Below are 15533 nucleotides of genomic sequence, written 5' to 3' on the forward strand. Positions count from 1 at the left end.
TTTGCGGATGAGGAAACTGAGGCAAACAGAGTTAAGTGGCTTGCCCAGGATCACACAGCTAATAAGTATCTGAGGTCAGATTTGAACTCCTGTCTTCTTGACTTCCAAGTGATGAAAATGGATAGTGCTGGAATCAGGAAGGCCTGAGTTCAAATCTAGCTTCAGGAACTTATTAGATTGAGCAAGTCACTTACATTATTCTTGCTCTGGTTCCTCAATTATAAAAGGGGCAGCACAGAGCACTTAACCCACAAGATTGTTATGAGGGTCAAATAATATAATATCTATAAAGCACAGTGCCTGGCTTTTTCTGTTCCTTTCCCTCTGAGATTGTCTTCCATTATCTATTTACCTATCTATCTTTTTACCTATCTATCTGTCTGTCTGTCTATCAATCTGTGTCAATCTACCAATCTACTTTATCTATCCATCCATCCACTTGTCTATCTATGCATCCATCTACTTCTCTCTCTCTCTCTCTCTCTCTCTCTCTCTCTCTCTCTCTCTCTCTCCATATATATGTATCTTATACATACAGCTCCCTGTTTCTGCTCTTCTTTATATCCTCAGCTTAACTTCTGACATATCATAAATGCTGAATAAATATTTCTGACTTTCTGAATTTCAGACCTGTTATATAATATGTATAATTGCTTCCTGTAGGTTGCCAGAGGTAGAGAGTCTGTTCCTAAACGTGTACAAACACATGAAAATGAAATATAAAGAAGATAGAAGAACTCCTGGTGTTCACTGCTCACTTTCGGTCCCATGTTCAGCCTCCTCCCTTTGCTGCTGGCCCACACTGGGGCTTTTTCCCGTCTGCTCTCTGATTGCTCTGAGGTGCTGTCCCTCTGGAGCAGGCCCTGTGGTAATTTCACACTGTCCTCTAATAAAGTCCTCAGAGGCTGTCATGTATTTCCATGCATTGCCCCTATTATCTCTCCCTGCTTGAGCCTTGCAGATAATTGATGATGCTTTAGTTAATCATCTCCCCCATCTCTTTTGTTCACCAGGTACCTCCGCCTTGAAGGGGATCCCTTTATTGAGAATCTGTGTCTTCTCCGGGGTAATTGATCACTCTGCACTCAGGGACACCCAATTCATAGTTGAGGGGGAGTAATCATCATGAATAATCAAAAAGCTGTGGCTGGACTATTGCAGGAGTGTAAACAAATTCTGGATGCATTCTCAGGGACATCAGGAAAGGAAGACAAGAGACAGTACGAAGAGTGCCAAGGTGAGATCTGGGGGAAAGATACCAGACAGGAACCCACCGGTTCCATGTTCTCAGCCTGTCTTGAGTGACGCCCATCCTCATCCCTGCCCTATTTATCTATCTTTGGCAGATGAGCAGTGAGAGATGGCTGGATTTCTAGGGCATGAATGGGACATGGGCTGCAGGCAGGCAGGGGAGGAAGCCCACTTTGTTGAAGTGAATTGCTGTCAGTTCCAATTTTAGGCTCCAGTAAACATGAGACCACAAGGAACAGTTTAGTTCAAGAGAAACAATGGCCCCAAGTTTGCTGCTGCACATAAATTTCAATTATTAAAAAAATGGGCTTCTGAATGGTACCACTTCTTTAAAATGAAATAAAATAAGCCTTGGAGTTTGTGCTCTTATTTGAAGATTTCTAAAGTTTCTGTTTAGTGATTTCATGTCCCAAGTCCAATCCCTTTTTTGAAGGGCATGTGTACATTTTTTATAATTATGCTTTGATAAAACAAAGAGTTTTGAAATCATTCTAACATATAGGCAAACATTATTTACATGGGAAATGAATGCCATGAAAACCACTGGTTGTAACATTGTTTTGCTTTGGATTCAATGTCCAAAAAAATTTGTGGGAAAGGAGGTATGATTTCAGATCAGAAAGTCTAGAAAGTTATAAAGACTTCCTATGGATTCTGTCTCCAGTTTCTAAAGTGTCAACCTGCCTTTACTCTGGCTTGATTTTTCTATCTTCATTCTATCTTTTTTATCCAGATCTTTCTATCTTCTGTCTTTTCCAATCAACTTGATTCTGTCATCTCCTGATTCTTTCCTTTTTCCTTTTTTTTTTCTTTTGGGAGAATATGAAACTTAGTTTTTTGTAAATAGAAAGACATTTTTATATTAAATTTGCATTCCAGTCTCATTTCGGTTATTCTGCAATGGACGCAAAATAGCGTGAGAGGTTTTTCACATTACACATGTGGAATCGCTGTATATACGATAATAATACAGGTATCTTTTTCTAACGCAAGATTCCTTTTCTGTGTAGAGATCTCAATTTTTGTGGCCTGCCTTTTGTGCTCCTTTCAAGATAATATGCTCTATGACCAGTCATTTGTCAGTTTTAGTTAGCATGTCTTGGTCAGGAGTATTCATGGGGCCATTTTCTGAAAACACACTTATCGCTCTGTGATCTGCATTTTCATACAAGCATCCCCTTGGCCATCACTGCCAGGCCCCCTGGTCTTTTAAGAACAGACGGAGTAGCTCTCGGTGGTTCTCTCCACGGGCAGTGTGTAATGTTCTGTCCTTAATGCCAAAGATAGTTGCTCCCTTGTTCTTTTTTCTCCATGAGACACTTTTCTGACTTGTGACAAATTCCTTTAAACTTTGTGATCTCCTTTTAGGGGATACCCTGAACCCCTTAATCAGGTAGAGCCTTTTCTTCTTCCCTTTCCTCTCAACTGCCACAGAATGGGAGCAATAATCAGTTTAGTTCCAGATAAGGCAACTCAACACTTTATAATCGTGAAATTAGACACGGCCCTTCAGGTAAGGGACTTCAGGAAGTAGGCGATCAAAGGGCAAGGGGAGGCTGCTGCTTGGGCTGGAAACCACTGCCCTGGGCTGGTTGAATCGAATAAATGGAGAGAAGGAGCAAGCCTCTCTGCAAAGGCTGAGCCAGGCTTCTTAATAACGGAACACAATTGCCGTGCGTGGACATGCCACTGGAGGGCATGGATTGGTGGGGAGGCCGGCTGGGCTCGCATGGCAGATCCCCTCTCCTCTGGCAGGTGGTTTCTGAACAGCCCTAGCAGGCGGATTGTGCTAACTGATTTCATCAAGCTTGCATGTGTGACAACAGAAAGGCATTAGTACAGGGTCACTTATGGCAGCAGTTTGAGCCAAAGGGATTCTCTGAACACAAACACAGCCTTTTTCATTCCTCTTTTTCCTCCCTCCCCCCCAATCCCACCCTTTCCCTTGCATATTGTTCTTGTCAGCATGGGCGAGTCTCCCCAAAGAGATTTAAAAAAGGAAAAAAAGGAACTGACAGCCAAATACATAAGTGGAAAAGGCTTATTCTGGCGACTTTTTTTTTTTATTTGAGTATTTCCCATTGGGCTTTGCTGATAGAAAACTTAGAGAAAGTTTCACATGGAGGAGGCTAGGGTGAGATGGGTCTTGCCCCATTAAAATGCTTTTCAATTTCTTCAAAACTACTAAATAGCCCAAAGGTGTTTGGAAATAATACATTATCTCAGATCACAGCTGTGTACCAAGTACCAGTGCCCAGTATTTGATTCACCAAGAGGTCATAACCAAAAGGAAAATCAGCAATATTTCCAGAAATTGATGGTAAATAGATAGTCGTATACATGGGCATAGAGCAGTGGTTTTAAAACTTTTTTTTGGTTCGTAATCCAGTACCTTTTTCCTGAGAAACCAAGGCAGTCTGCATATTAAAGCTGACAGCATTATAGGAGACTTTGTGCATGTGCCTTGTCCTTCAATAAGACCAGCTGTTTTTGTTGAGTTTTGTTTTTTTCAGGTTCAAGGTGCTTTGAGGTTGATCTATACATGTTCTAGGCAATATTTGTGTATACTGTACTTCCCGTACCACATGGACTGGGTAAGCAAGTTCATCTACAATGATGTGAAATCCAAAATTTTGCAGCATATCTAATGAAACTCATGGACCACTAGGGTGCTTTAGTCCATTCTTTCAGATCCACTATTGTATGGTATGTGGAGGTCTTAAGACAGCTGTAAATGACTGCACACCCTGGATTGTATACCTTATTCAAAAGAAACAGAGTAGATAAAAGGGGAAGATGGTATAGCAATGTATATTTAGAAGTGATTTTAACAATATGGAAATAGGATTTCAGTGATAACACACATATAACCCATTAGAATTGCTTGTCAGCCCAGGAGAGGAGAAGGAAGAAAGGAGGGAGAGAACATGAATCATGTAACCATGTGGGAAATAATAATAAAGAAGTGATTTTCATATCAGGAAACCCAGGAATCAAAAAAGGAATCTTTGGAGGAGGAAGGAATTATATAGTGCCAACTATGTACCAGGCAAGTACTAAGTATTTTACAAATACTTTTCAAATTTACAAATTCTGAGTACTTGGGAAATATTACTACCTTATTTTACCCTCACAACAACCCTGTGAGGTAGATACTGTTATAACTCCTTCTTATAGTTGAAGAAACTGAGGCAAAGTTTTAAATGATTTCCCCAATCATGCAGCTACCAGGTGTTTAAGGCCAAATTTGAATTCAGGTCTTCCTGACTAAAGGCTCAGGGCTCTACTCCCTGTACCATAAGCAGAAGAAGAAGTCAGTCTCTAAAAGGTCCTTGATAACCTAGTCTAGGATATTGGGCTAAATCTGATGAGATGAGTTTTGGTAAGGACAAATGCAAAATCTTATGCTTGAGCGTAGAGAATCAATCAACTAAATACAGATTTAGGAGGCTGATCTGAGAGGATTAAGAATTGATAGACCCAGAGCAAGAATTGGAACATTTTTTCTCTTTAATTTTCTTTCTTTCTTTCTTTTTCTTTTTCTTTTTTTTTTTTGGAACATGGCTATTGTTGAAATACATTTTGCATGACTTCATATATATAACGAGTATCATTTATTACCTTCTCAAAGGGTGTGGGAGGGATGTGAAAGGGAATTTTTTTTATCTTAACTTAATCAAATACTTGGAGTGCTCCACCCTTTTAAGTTAGTCAGGAACTTGAGGATCCTTTTGATAAAAGTTCACACCCTCAGAAGATGGGAGGTGGATCCCACAAGCACTGCCTTATGGGTAGTGCCAGCCAAATTAAGAAACTTTGATTGATTCCTGAGATGTGATGGGGAGAGCTGATGGGTGGAGAAAACTGCATATAAGCGGGAACCTCTGGGACCCTTGAGAGGTCTTTTTGCTGTTTAGTCTTTTGGCAGCTGGGTTTTTGGGGCCAACTTGGTCTTTTGGCAGCTAGGTCTTTTGGTGGTTCAGTCTGGTGCATCTCAGATTGATTTTTTTTTTTTTTTTTTTTTTTTGCCTTGGATTCAGCATTGGTGGCTCAAGGAGTTCGGCTTCAGTGACTCCCTTGGGTTGAGGAGACCCTGGCCAGAGATACTAGCTCTTTGGCTCTTCTCCTGTCTTCAGTGGGATGCTCTCTTTGTTCTGGAGGCACTCAGATCCGGACTTAGGGTATTTAGATAGGCAATATTTTCTACCTCCTTCCTATGTCTCCCCCTTTACTACCTCTACCTTGCTGTAATAAAGCTACTAAAGTTATTAACAGCCACGTGACTTGAGTTAATTTTTATAAATAGTGACCACAAAATTTTTTAAAATTCTTATATTTGTCAAACCCATTTTAATTATTACATTGAGGAAGGGGAAAGAGGATTTGGAATTAATATCTTTTTAATTTTATTTTAATATTTTATTTCCCCAATAACATGTAATAACAATTTTTATTTTTTTCCAAATCCATAAGATTCAAATTGTCTCCCTCCTTCCTTTCCTCCTACCTAGATGGCAAACAATTTGATATGGGTTATACATGTATTATCTTGCAAAATATATTTCCATATTAGTCATGTCATGAGATAATATTCAGCTAAAACCAACCCCACAAAATAAAAACAAACAAATAAAATGAAGTGGAAAAATAATATGCTTCAATCTACATTCAAACTCCAGCAGTTCTTTCTCTTGAGGTAGACAGCATTCTTTGTCGAAAATCAGTATCATATTATATTATAGAGTGGCCAAGTTTTTCATAGTTAGACATCATACAATATTGCTGTTACTGTGTATGATGTTCTCCTGCTTCTGATTAACCTTACTCTGCATCAGTTCATGTAGGTCTTTCCAGTTTTTCTAAAATCATCCTGCTTATTATTTCTTAGGGCACAATAATATTATATCACAAGCATATGCCACAATTTGTCAGCCATTCCACAACTGATGGTCATCCCCTCAATTTCTACTTCTTAATCGCCACACACACAAAAAAAGAGCTGCTATAAATATTTTTGTACAAGTAAGTCATTTTCCCTTTTTTTTATCTCTTTGGGATACAGACCTAGTCTTAGTATATCTGGATCAAAGGGTATGCATCGAATTATAACCCTTTAGGCATAGTTCTAAATTGCCCTCCAGAATAGTTAGATCAATACAGAACTCCAACAATGCATCCGATGTTCTAATTTTGCACATTCCCTCCAATATTTATCACTTTCCTTTACTATCATATTAGTCAATCTGATAGGTATAAGTGGTACCTCAGAGTTGTTTAATCTACATTTCTCTAATCAAGGCTGATTTCGAACATTTTTTCACATGACTATAGATAGCTTTGGTTTCATCATCTGAAAACTGTTTGTTCATATCCTTTGACCACTGTCAATTGGGGAATGACTTGTATTTTTATAAATTTGACTTAATTTTCTATATATTTGAAAAATGAGGCTATCAGAGAAATTTTCTGTACACCAACTCCCATTTGTCGTTTCCCTTCTAATCTTGGTTGCATTGGTTTTGTTTATACAAAAACTTTTTAAATTTAATATAATTGAAATTATTCAGTTTACATCTTATGCCATTCTCTATTTCTTATTTGGTCATAAATTCTTCCCTTATCCATAGATCTGACAAGTAAGCTATTCCATGCTTCCCTAATTTACTTATGGTATCACTCTTTATGTCTAAATCAAAAATCCATTTTGACCTTATTTTGGTATTGAGTGTGAGATATTGTTCTATGCCTAGTTTCTGCCATACTGTTTTCCAGTTTTCCCAGCAGTTTTGGTTAAGTAGTAAGTTTTTGTCCCCAAAGCTTAGATCTTTTGATTTATCAAACACTAGATTGGTATGGTCATTTACCCCCTGTATATTGTGTACAGCTTGAGATTTGTATGGTTAGGCTACCTTCTTTCACATGTTTTTTTTTTCATTAATTCCCTTAATATTCTTGACTTTTTGTTCCTCTGGATGAATTGTGTTGTATTTTTCTAGCTCTACAAAGTAATTTTTTGGTAGTTTGCTTGGTATAGCCCTAAATAAATAAATTAATTTAGATAGAATTTTCATTTTATTATATTGGCTTATTTGTGTGAAAAGTATTTTATAATTGTGTTCATAAAATTTATGTTTGTCTTGGCATGTAGATTCCCAAGTATTTTATATTTTCTAGAGTTATTCTAAATGAAATTTCTCAATTTCTTGCTGCTGGATTCTGTTGGTAATATAGAGAAATACTGATGATTTATGTTGATTTGTTTTGTATCCTACAACTTTGCTAAGTTAGTAATTATTTCAACTAGTTTTTAGATGATTCTCTCTAAGGGTATTATCATATCATCTACAAAGAATGATAGTTTAATTTCCATGTTGCCTATTCTAATTCCTTCTATTTTTTCCTCTCTTATTCTTATTGCTAATATTTCTAAAACAGTATTAAAAACAGTGGTGATATTGGGCATCCTTGCTTCACCTCTGATCTTATTATTGTTGCAGATAATACTTGCTGATTGTTTTAGATAGATACTACTTATTTTAAAGAAAGCTCCATTTATTCCTATTTGCTCTCTAGTGTTTTTAATAGAAATGGATATTACACTTTGACAGAAGCTTTTCCTGCATCTATTGAGATAAATTTTAATTTATAGTCTTATTGTTGTCAGCCTCTTCAATGAAAATACTGCTTGTTTCATGATTTGTTCTTTGACCCACCCATTCTTTAGAATTAGATAGTTAGTTTACAATTAATTTTTAATTTGTGTTTCCATTGCCCCTTATTGATTATGATTTTTATTGCATTGTGATCTGAAAAGGATGCTTTTATTATTTCTCCTTTTCTGTATTTGGTTGTCAGGTTTTTATGCCCTAATACATGGTCAGTTTTTGTGTAGGTGCTATGTACTACTAAGAAGGTATCTTTCTTTCCATTCCCATTCAGTTTTCTCCAGCATCTATACAGTCTAACTTTTCTAAAATTCTATTCACCTCCTTAACTTCTTTCTTGTTTATTTTTTGAATAGATTGATCTCATTCGGAGAGGGGAAAGTTGAAGTCTTCTACTAGAATAGTTTATTATCTATTTCCTCCTGTGCTCATTTAATTTCTCCTTTTAAAATTTGGATGCTATACCATTTGGTACATATATGTTTAGTGCTGATATTACTTCATTGTTATAGTAACTTTTATCAATTAACAACATTTAAAAAAAAAAGATTCAGGGATGTGGCTAGTGACCTGCAAGCTCAGCATGAGTTGGCAGTATGATATAGTAGTCAAAAAAGTTAATGCAGTCTTGAGAAACATTAAGAAGGACCTAGCTTCCAGGAACAGAGAAGTGATAGTGCCAATTTTGGGGGCCCTCAGATTTCATCTGTATTTAGAGCAGCTTAGTGGCCCAGTAGATAGAGCGCCAGACCTGGAATCCAGAAGACCTGAGTTCAAATCTGCCGTAAGATATTTAATAGTTACATGACCCTGGGCAAGTCACTGAACTCTGTTTGTCTCTGTTTGGTCATATTTTGGGCTGAAGAAAGAAATGGCAAACCACTTCAGTATATTTTCCAAGGAAACTCCAAATGGGGTCGTGAAATGTTACAAATGATTGAAAGGATTCAACAGCAACAACTCTGTGATTAGTTCTGAGCATCAGTTTAAAAAAAACATTAATAAACTGGAGAGTGTCTCTAGAGGAAGGCAAAAAGAATGATGAAAGGTCTGGAGACCATCTCATGTGACAAACAATTGAAGGAACTGGGCATGTTCAGCTCAAGGTGGAGAAGGCTTAGTGTGGAGGGTGTATTGGGGAGATGATAGCTGTCTTCAATTGTTTGATGGGTTGTCACATAGAAGAGGGATTGAACTTGTTCTCTTTGGCCCCAAAAGGCAGAATGAAGAGTATTGGGTAGAAGTTGAACTTAGTTTGAGCTTTCATGTCAGGAAAAACTTCCTACCTGTTCAAGCTCTCCAAAACTGGAAGGGGCTTCCCCAACAAGCAGATCTACCTTCTTGGAGATTTTCAGGGAGAGGCGGAACTACCATTGTCTGATGTGGGACAGTGGGGATTCCTTTCATGTATGAATTGAACTGGATGGTTACTGAACTCCCCTCTAACTCTGTGATTGAGTGAATAATAAGAATCACTTCTCATAAGCACCAATGTTTATAGCTCAGAGCTTTTGCACTGGAACTCTTGACCATCTGGAAAAATGGGTCAAATTGCTTAGGAACAGAAAAAAAATACTAAAAATAAAGAATCCTTAACCGGTTTTCTTCAGGGACCCCTTTGGTAAGTAGAGGAAACCTATGAACCTCTTCTCCCAATAATGTTTTAAATGCATAAAATAAATATTTGAAAATATAAAAGAAAAGGATTAAAAGGAAACAAATTATACTGAAATTAGGATATATTTTCCCCATCCAAGTTTGTCCCCTCCCATCCAAATCTAGCTGCTGACCATCAAAGAGCAATAAGGATCATAGGTTAAGAAGTCCTGCTGTAAGTTAAACCCTTCCCTGCTGTTAAATTGAAAGGCAGAAAAATATAAGTCCCTATATTTTTAAGTGTTTTTCCTTTAAAAAGACAATGGCAAATTATTTTGTACTGGAGAAAGTATTTTTAGTAATCATAACCTCCCACTGATTTCCAATTTGTTTCTCAAGGCTTCCCCAGAGGCATTCAGTAACATTTAATAATTTTCCCAGTATTCCATCCCTGCATAACGAGATTTCCCAAGAAATTAAACTTTTACTACAACTTCTTTTTCTGTATGGCTTAGCTTGACATAATCCCATGGTGCTAGTATGTTTTCCCACATGAGTCTGAGGATAGAGATTTCTAGTCCCAAGACTCTCATCTCCTACTTATTTGTTTTATGTGGCAGCTAAGTGGCCCAGTGGATACAGCATTGGTTCTGGAATCAGGAAGACCTGAATTCAAATCTGGTCCCAGACTTGGGAAAGTCACTTAACACTATTTGCCTCAGTTCCTTCATCTGTAAAATAAGGTGGAGAAGGATGTAGCAAAGCACTCCAGTATTTTTGCCAATAAAATGCCAAATGGGATCACAAAGAGTTGGACATGACTGAAAAACAATTTAACAAGGGATAGAGAGCAAAGGGTAGATCACTGGGTCTGGAATCAGAAAGACCTGGGTTCATATCTAACCTCAGACACCTATTAGCTGTGTGGCTCTGGGCAAGTCACTTAACTTGTCTGTCACAATTTCTTCAAAGGTAAAAATGTAAATCTGCCTTCCAGGGTTGTTATGAAGACCAGTTTAAATATTGCTAAGTTCCTGGCACAGAGTAGATAATTCACAATTGTTTCTTTCCCTTCTTTCCTTTGGCAACTTTGAGTCTCAGTTTTTTCATTTGTAAAGTGAAGGAGTTGAGCGAGATCCCTCAAGAAGGGCAATTCCTTTTCCATCTCCAGGTCTTTGCACTGGTTGTCCCCCATGCCTGGAGCACCGTCCCATATCATCTCAGCCTCTTGGAATCCCTTGGTTTCTTCCAAAATTTAGCTCAAAATATTCCTTTGAGTTCAGACTACATCTCTGGAAAGAGACTTTTCCTGATCCCCTCAGCTGCTTAGCAGCTTCCTCTCTAAGGTTATCTTGTATTGACTATGTATTTTGTATGTATCTATTCGTGTTTTTTCTCCCAGTGGTATGTAAATCTCTCGAAGGCAGGGATTGTTTACTATTTGTCTTTGTATCTATCTCCTGAGTCTGGCACAGTACCTGACACATAGTAGGTGCTCAATAAATATTTGTTGATAGATTGATTTTACCTCCTCACACCCCAAAAAACCCCAATCCTCTACTCATTGGACAGCCTTGTTTTAATTATTCCCTGAATTTTTAGTCTTTAATTTCCTTTTCTTTCTTTTTTTTTTTACTTTCTCCATCCTGACTCATTGTTAGTGAAAGTAGGAAATGGGGTAGGTAAGAATGGGTTGGATGAGTGGGTTCTCTCCATTCTCTCTATTGTGTCCCTCTAGCCCCTTGACTCCCCACCCCCACCAAATGCCATTCTGTTACTCTTTTGACAGTGAAAATAATATTTCCTCCACTCCTCTCTCTGATTCTTCATGCACAGATAGTCACTGGAGTGCTTTGCTTCCTGCTAAAAACACTTCTGAATGCCTGAGTACCCCCAATTTACCTGTAGGGCAGAGGAGAAGAGGGTAGCCCCTGACAGCTAGTTTCTCATTATGACTCTTTGAATGAGAACCAACAGCTTGGAGCATCTAACAAGAAGCTGAGAGGTGGGGGGAGTCTGTTTTTTTCTGGCAGAGGTGCTTCATCATAACATGAGTGACTGGGCTGCCTTTTCTTTGCCGGCAATTTCCTTACCTGAACTCTGACCTTTTCAGCTTCACTCCCCAGTGAGTTAAGGACCCTAATCCAAGAGGCCAAGGAAATGAAGTGGCCCTTCGTGCCAGAGAAGTGGCAGTACAAACAAGCCGTGGGGCCCGAAGACAAAACAAATCTTCAAGATGTGATCGGCGCCAGGCTGCAGGAGTTACTGGTAGGGAGCTCCACGCCACCTGTTCCTCTAAAATACACGAGTATCCCATTTGAGAGGCAAAAAAGTGCCTCCTCCCTAGATCAGATTTCTGGAGGTACGAGATGCTTCCATCCCTTATGGTGACTTTGCCAGTCTTACTAATGAGGGGAAGTGGCTATTATGAAAAGGCTGGTCATCCACAAATCTGTCTGTGGGAAGCCCAAACAATAGCTCAGGGAACAGGGAACCGTAGTCAGAGGACTCATCTACTACCAATTATATCATAGCATTCATGGGGCCCTTCCGATGCTAGAAAGAGTGGTTTGGATCCTATTGGTCCTCATTTATTTTTGTTTTACTCTTTCCTAAATCTGACTGTGGTTACTGCTATTTACTACTACTACTACTACTACTACTACTACTACTACTACTACTACTACTACTACTACTACTACTACTACTACAACAACAACAAACCACAGCATCTTTAAAAGAAGTGTTTTTGCTTTGGGGGCTAGGGGAACTTTAGCTTTTCATTCATGCAAACACTATCGAGACCCAACCCTGCTTAGCTTGAGACCAGGCATGCTCAGGGTGGGATGGCCATAGACACTTTATCTCAAGTCTCCCTGTGATCTGTCATGCCCTTCCAGTGTTTCCCCCTTAGACATCCATCCCCTTTTCCTTATCAGTCCAGGGAGCTGCTTCTACATGAGTTCCAGAGTGACAAACTTATTTATTCTTTAATCGGTGAACTCAGTTATCAAAATTTCAGCATGACATGGGTGTATCATGCTGGGGCACTCTTATATCACCCCTCCAGGTGATAGTAGGTCCCATTATTTCACATGAACTCAGTGCAGCAGGGGACTGGCTCATGGGAACAGGGTCCTTGGAATATGCATGGTATGTTCTGCTTAGTATCAGCTTAGGTAGAGGGAGAGGCTTGGTGAACATGCTTCCAGAAATGTATGATGGGAAGGAGGAAAATGCCTCCACTTAAGTGCATGTGCAGGTAGGTATCCTCTGTTTTCTGTTGGCCTATTCCATGATAAAAAGTCCATTAAACTATTACTGAGCTGGAATTGGATGTGAATTCAAAAGGCTTCAGTGGGGAAACTTAACCTGTCTCCTCTTAGAAGAATCCAAGTAAAGAAGAAGAAGAAAATGCCTTATGCTTTTAGGGGTGAAGAGAGGAATTAGCTGTGACCTGCAGCTACCAACTGCCTTTCTCCCTACCCAAGCTGTCCTGTGTCCATGAACACATGGCATTGTTGTTTTTGTCTCTCTCCGGTTTGTCCTTCCTTATCTTTTAGGTGACTGTATATCTAAGGTGGAATAGAGCAGGTCACACGTGAGCTTCAAAAGGTCAGAAGCTCACTAGAGCTCCCATGCCTGGAGTATATAGGCAGTGTTTGCTGACAATCAAGCTTCTTGAAGAACCAGCTTGGACAAATGATCAGCTTGACCTAGCCCAGTAATGACTTGACCTGGAAGCCAAGACACTGAACACTACAAGCGAAGAAGTGATTCATCCATCAGCTATACCATATCCAGATTTGAACCTTCTGGGAGGAATGTTTCATAGGAACCAATTTCTTTTTTGGTCCACTCTCCCCAGGGACTGAGGTATCTCTTCCTATAAGATGGTTGTCTGGTCCACTGCATCTTCAATACCTAAGAGATGTTGTGGTTGAGCTTCAGCCTTTGTTTTTTTTGAAGAGGATCAATCACATCATGTCTTGACTTATGAATGACTTGGATTTAATATGAGGCAGAGTTGCACAGAGTAGTCAGTCTCATTCATCCAAGTCCTCAGTCAAGGCAAAAGTGAGGACAACTGGTGATGGTCCAGGATGCAGTGGATGACTTTGGTGTCTTCACTGTCTGACTAAACTCTAAGTACTCCACAGTGCCTGCTTCAGCTGCCTTCATGACCACTGGAACAAATTGTTCTCATCCACTTGTTCTGCTGGGGGGGAGTCCCCCTAACTCATCACTGGGTTTGAGACCTGTCAGCCATCCTCTACCTGGTTTAGTCCACCTGCCAAGATGGTTTTACTGGGATGTGGCTGCTGAGCTTGCTACAGCAGCTTGGAGCCACAGGTGAGTAAAAAGTGGACACCAAAAATAGATAAGCAGCCTTGAAAAGGGTTCAATAAGCCCTCCCACCAGAGGTGCTAGTCCTCCCTGAAAACCAACACTAAACATCAGCAGCAGCAGGTTTATTGGCCACAGGATGACCCGACTGTAAAGATAAGTTAGCCTAGGCAACTGCTTCATTCACTTCATCTGGATGCTTCTAACAGTTCTTCCTCAGTTGTAGGAAAACCACCAGGGGGAGAAGCACTTTTTTGTGCTCTAGTTTTTTTTGTATTTAGTGCTATTTCCAGGTCAGCAGCCAGTTCGGGAAAAAGAAGGGAATAGGCATTTATATAGTACTTACATATGCCAGGCACTGTGCTAAGTACTTTAAAGATATTATCTCATTTGATCCTCACAACAATCCTGGGAGGTAAATGCTATTATTAGCCCCATTTAACAGTTGGCCAAACTGAGGCAAACAGAATTTAAGCAACTAGCCCAGGATCATACTGAGAGTAAGTGTCTAATACCACATTTAAATTCAGATCTTGACTCCAGACCCAGTGGTCTCGCCACTGTGCCATCTAGCTGCCTCTAGACTTTTTATCGCCAAGGAGTAAACCACCAGGAGGAAACAGAATGACTATGCATACTCTAAAGCAGGGAAAGGCCACTCCATTAAATCACAAACTTCTGGAAAGACTCATTGAGTTTTCACATGGGTGATACCAGGAAGAACCCACCATGCCTTCTCTGAGGATTGTAAACCCATTGGCCAATCCATTACACCAGAATCAGAGCTCAAGAGCTAGGGATATCATTGAAAGAACCATTTTGGGTTCTTTTGCTAAAACTTTCCCTTTCTTTCTTGACTGCTGTGTAAAAAGAAATGTTCTGTCTTCTGAAGCTTTACAACACACATACACACACACACACGCACACAGAGAGACAGAGACAGAGAGAGAGAGAGAGAGAGAGAGAGAGAGAGAGAGAGAGAATTAAGCCTTTGTTGCAACATTAGCATTACTATTCATTCTGTCTGATTGCACATGATAACCAAACCAGTACACCACCGATAGGTCTTTGCCCACTTGAAATTACATCTAAGAAATATACTCCAACGCAGACACATACATATAGAATCATTGAGCTAGAGCCAGAAGGGACCTCAGAGGCCATCTAGTCCAACCCCCTCGTTTTATAGATGAGCACATGACAGGCAGCTCAATCGAAACACTAAGCCACTAAGAAACGCATGACAAGACAACATACTGACGTACAACTCCAATGTAATAGGGCTTGGATACTAGGGAGAAAATGTCCAGATTGGCCAGGCAATAACAAAACAATCATTTCTTCTCTGATCAATCCAGAAAGGCTTGATAGAGAGGTTAAGAATTTTAAGAGTTGTTTTGAAAAATAGAATGACGGCAGGTGATGGCAGAATACTCATGCAGATGGATGGGCCATTAATTAGACACTCATTGCTTGGGGCTTTGTCTTCGCTTCAGCTGAGGACTCAGGAATGGGTGGAGGGGTGGTCTATTACAATATTTTACTCATTTTTACCCTCTATTTACCCCATATTTTACTCATTCCATTCTGTTCTTCTGGGGCATCTCTCTCCCTCTTATTGAGAGCTTGTGTTAGCTTCAACTAAAAAAATATAGATTTCTTTTTAAAAGTCCA

At 39.4% G+C, this 15533-nt stretch overlaps 1 protein-coding gene across 1 annotated transcript in view; it reads left to right on the plus strand.

Annotated features, from left to right (window-relative positions):
* The first annotated feature begins 1125 nt into the window (after positions 1–1125).
* Positions 1126–15533, plus strand: part of ALPK1 (alpha kinase 1) — a 70020-nt gene continuing 55612 nt past the window's right edge. The window contains exons 1-2 of the mRNA XM_044681648.1: positions 1126–1237; positions 11626–11780. Of these exons, the coding sequence (XP_044537583.1) occupies positions 1126–1237; positions 11626–11780 (267 nt within the window). The remainder of the gene's footprint in view (positions 1238–11625; positions 11781–15533) is intronic.

This window comes from Gracilinanus agilis, chromosome 6 (assembly GCF_016433145.1).
Source record: "Gracilinanus agilis isolate LMUSP501 chromosome 6, AgileGrace, whole genome shotgun sequence".
NCBI classification, from domain to species: Eukaryota; Metazoa; Chordata; class Mammalia; order Didelphimorphia; family Didelphidae; genus Gracilinanus; species Gracilinanus agilis.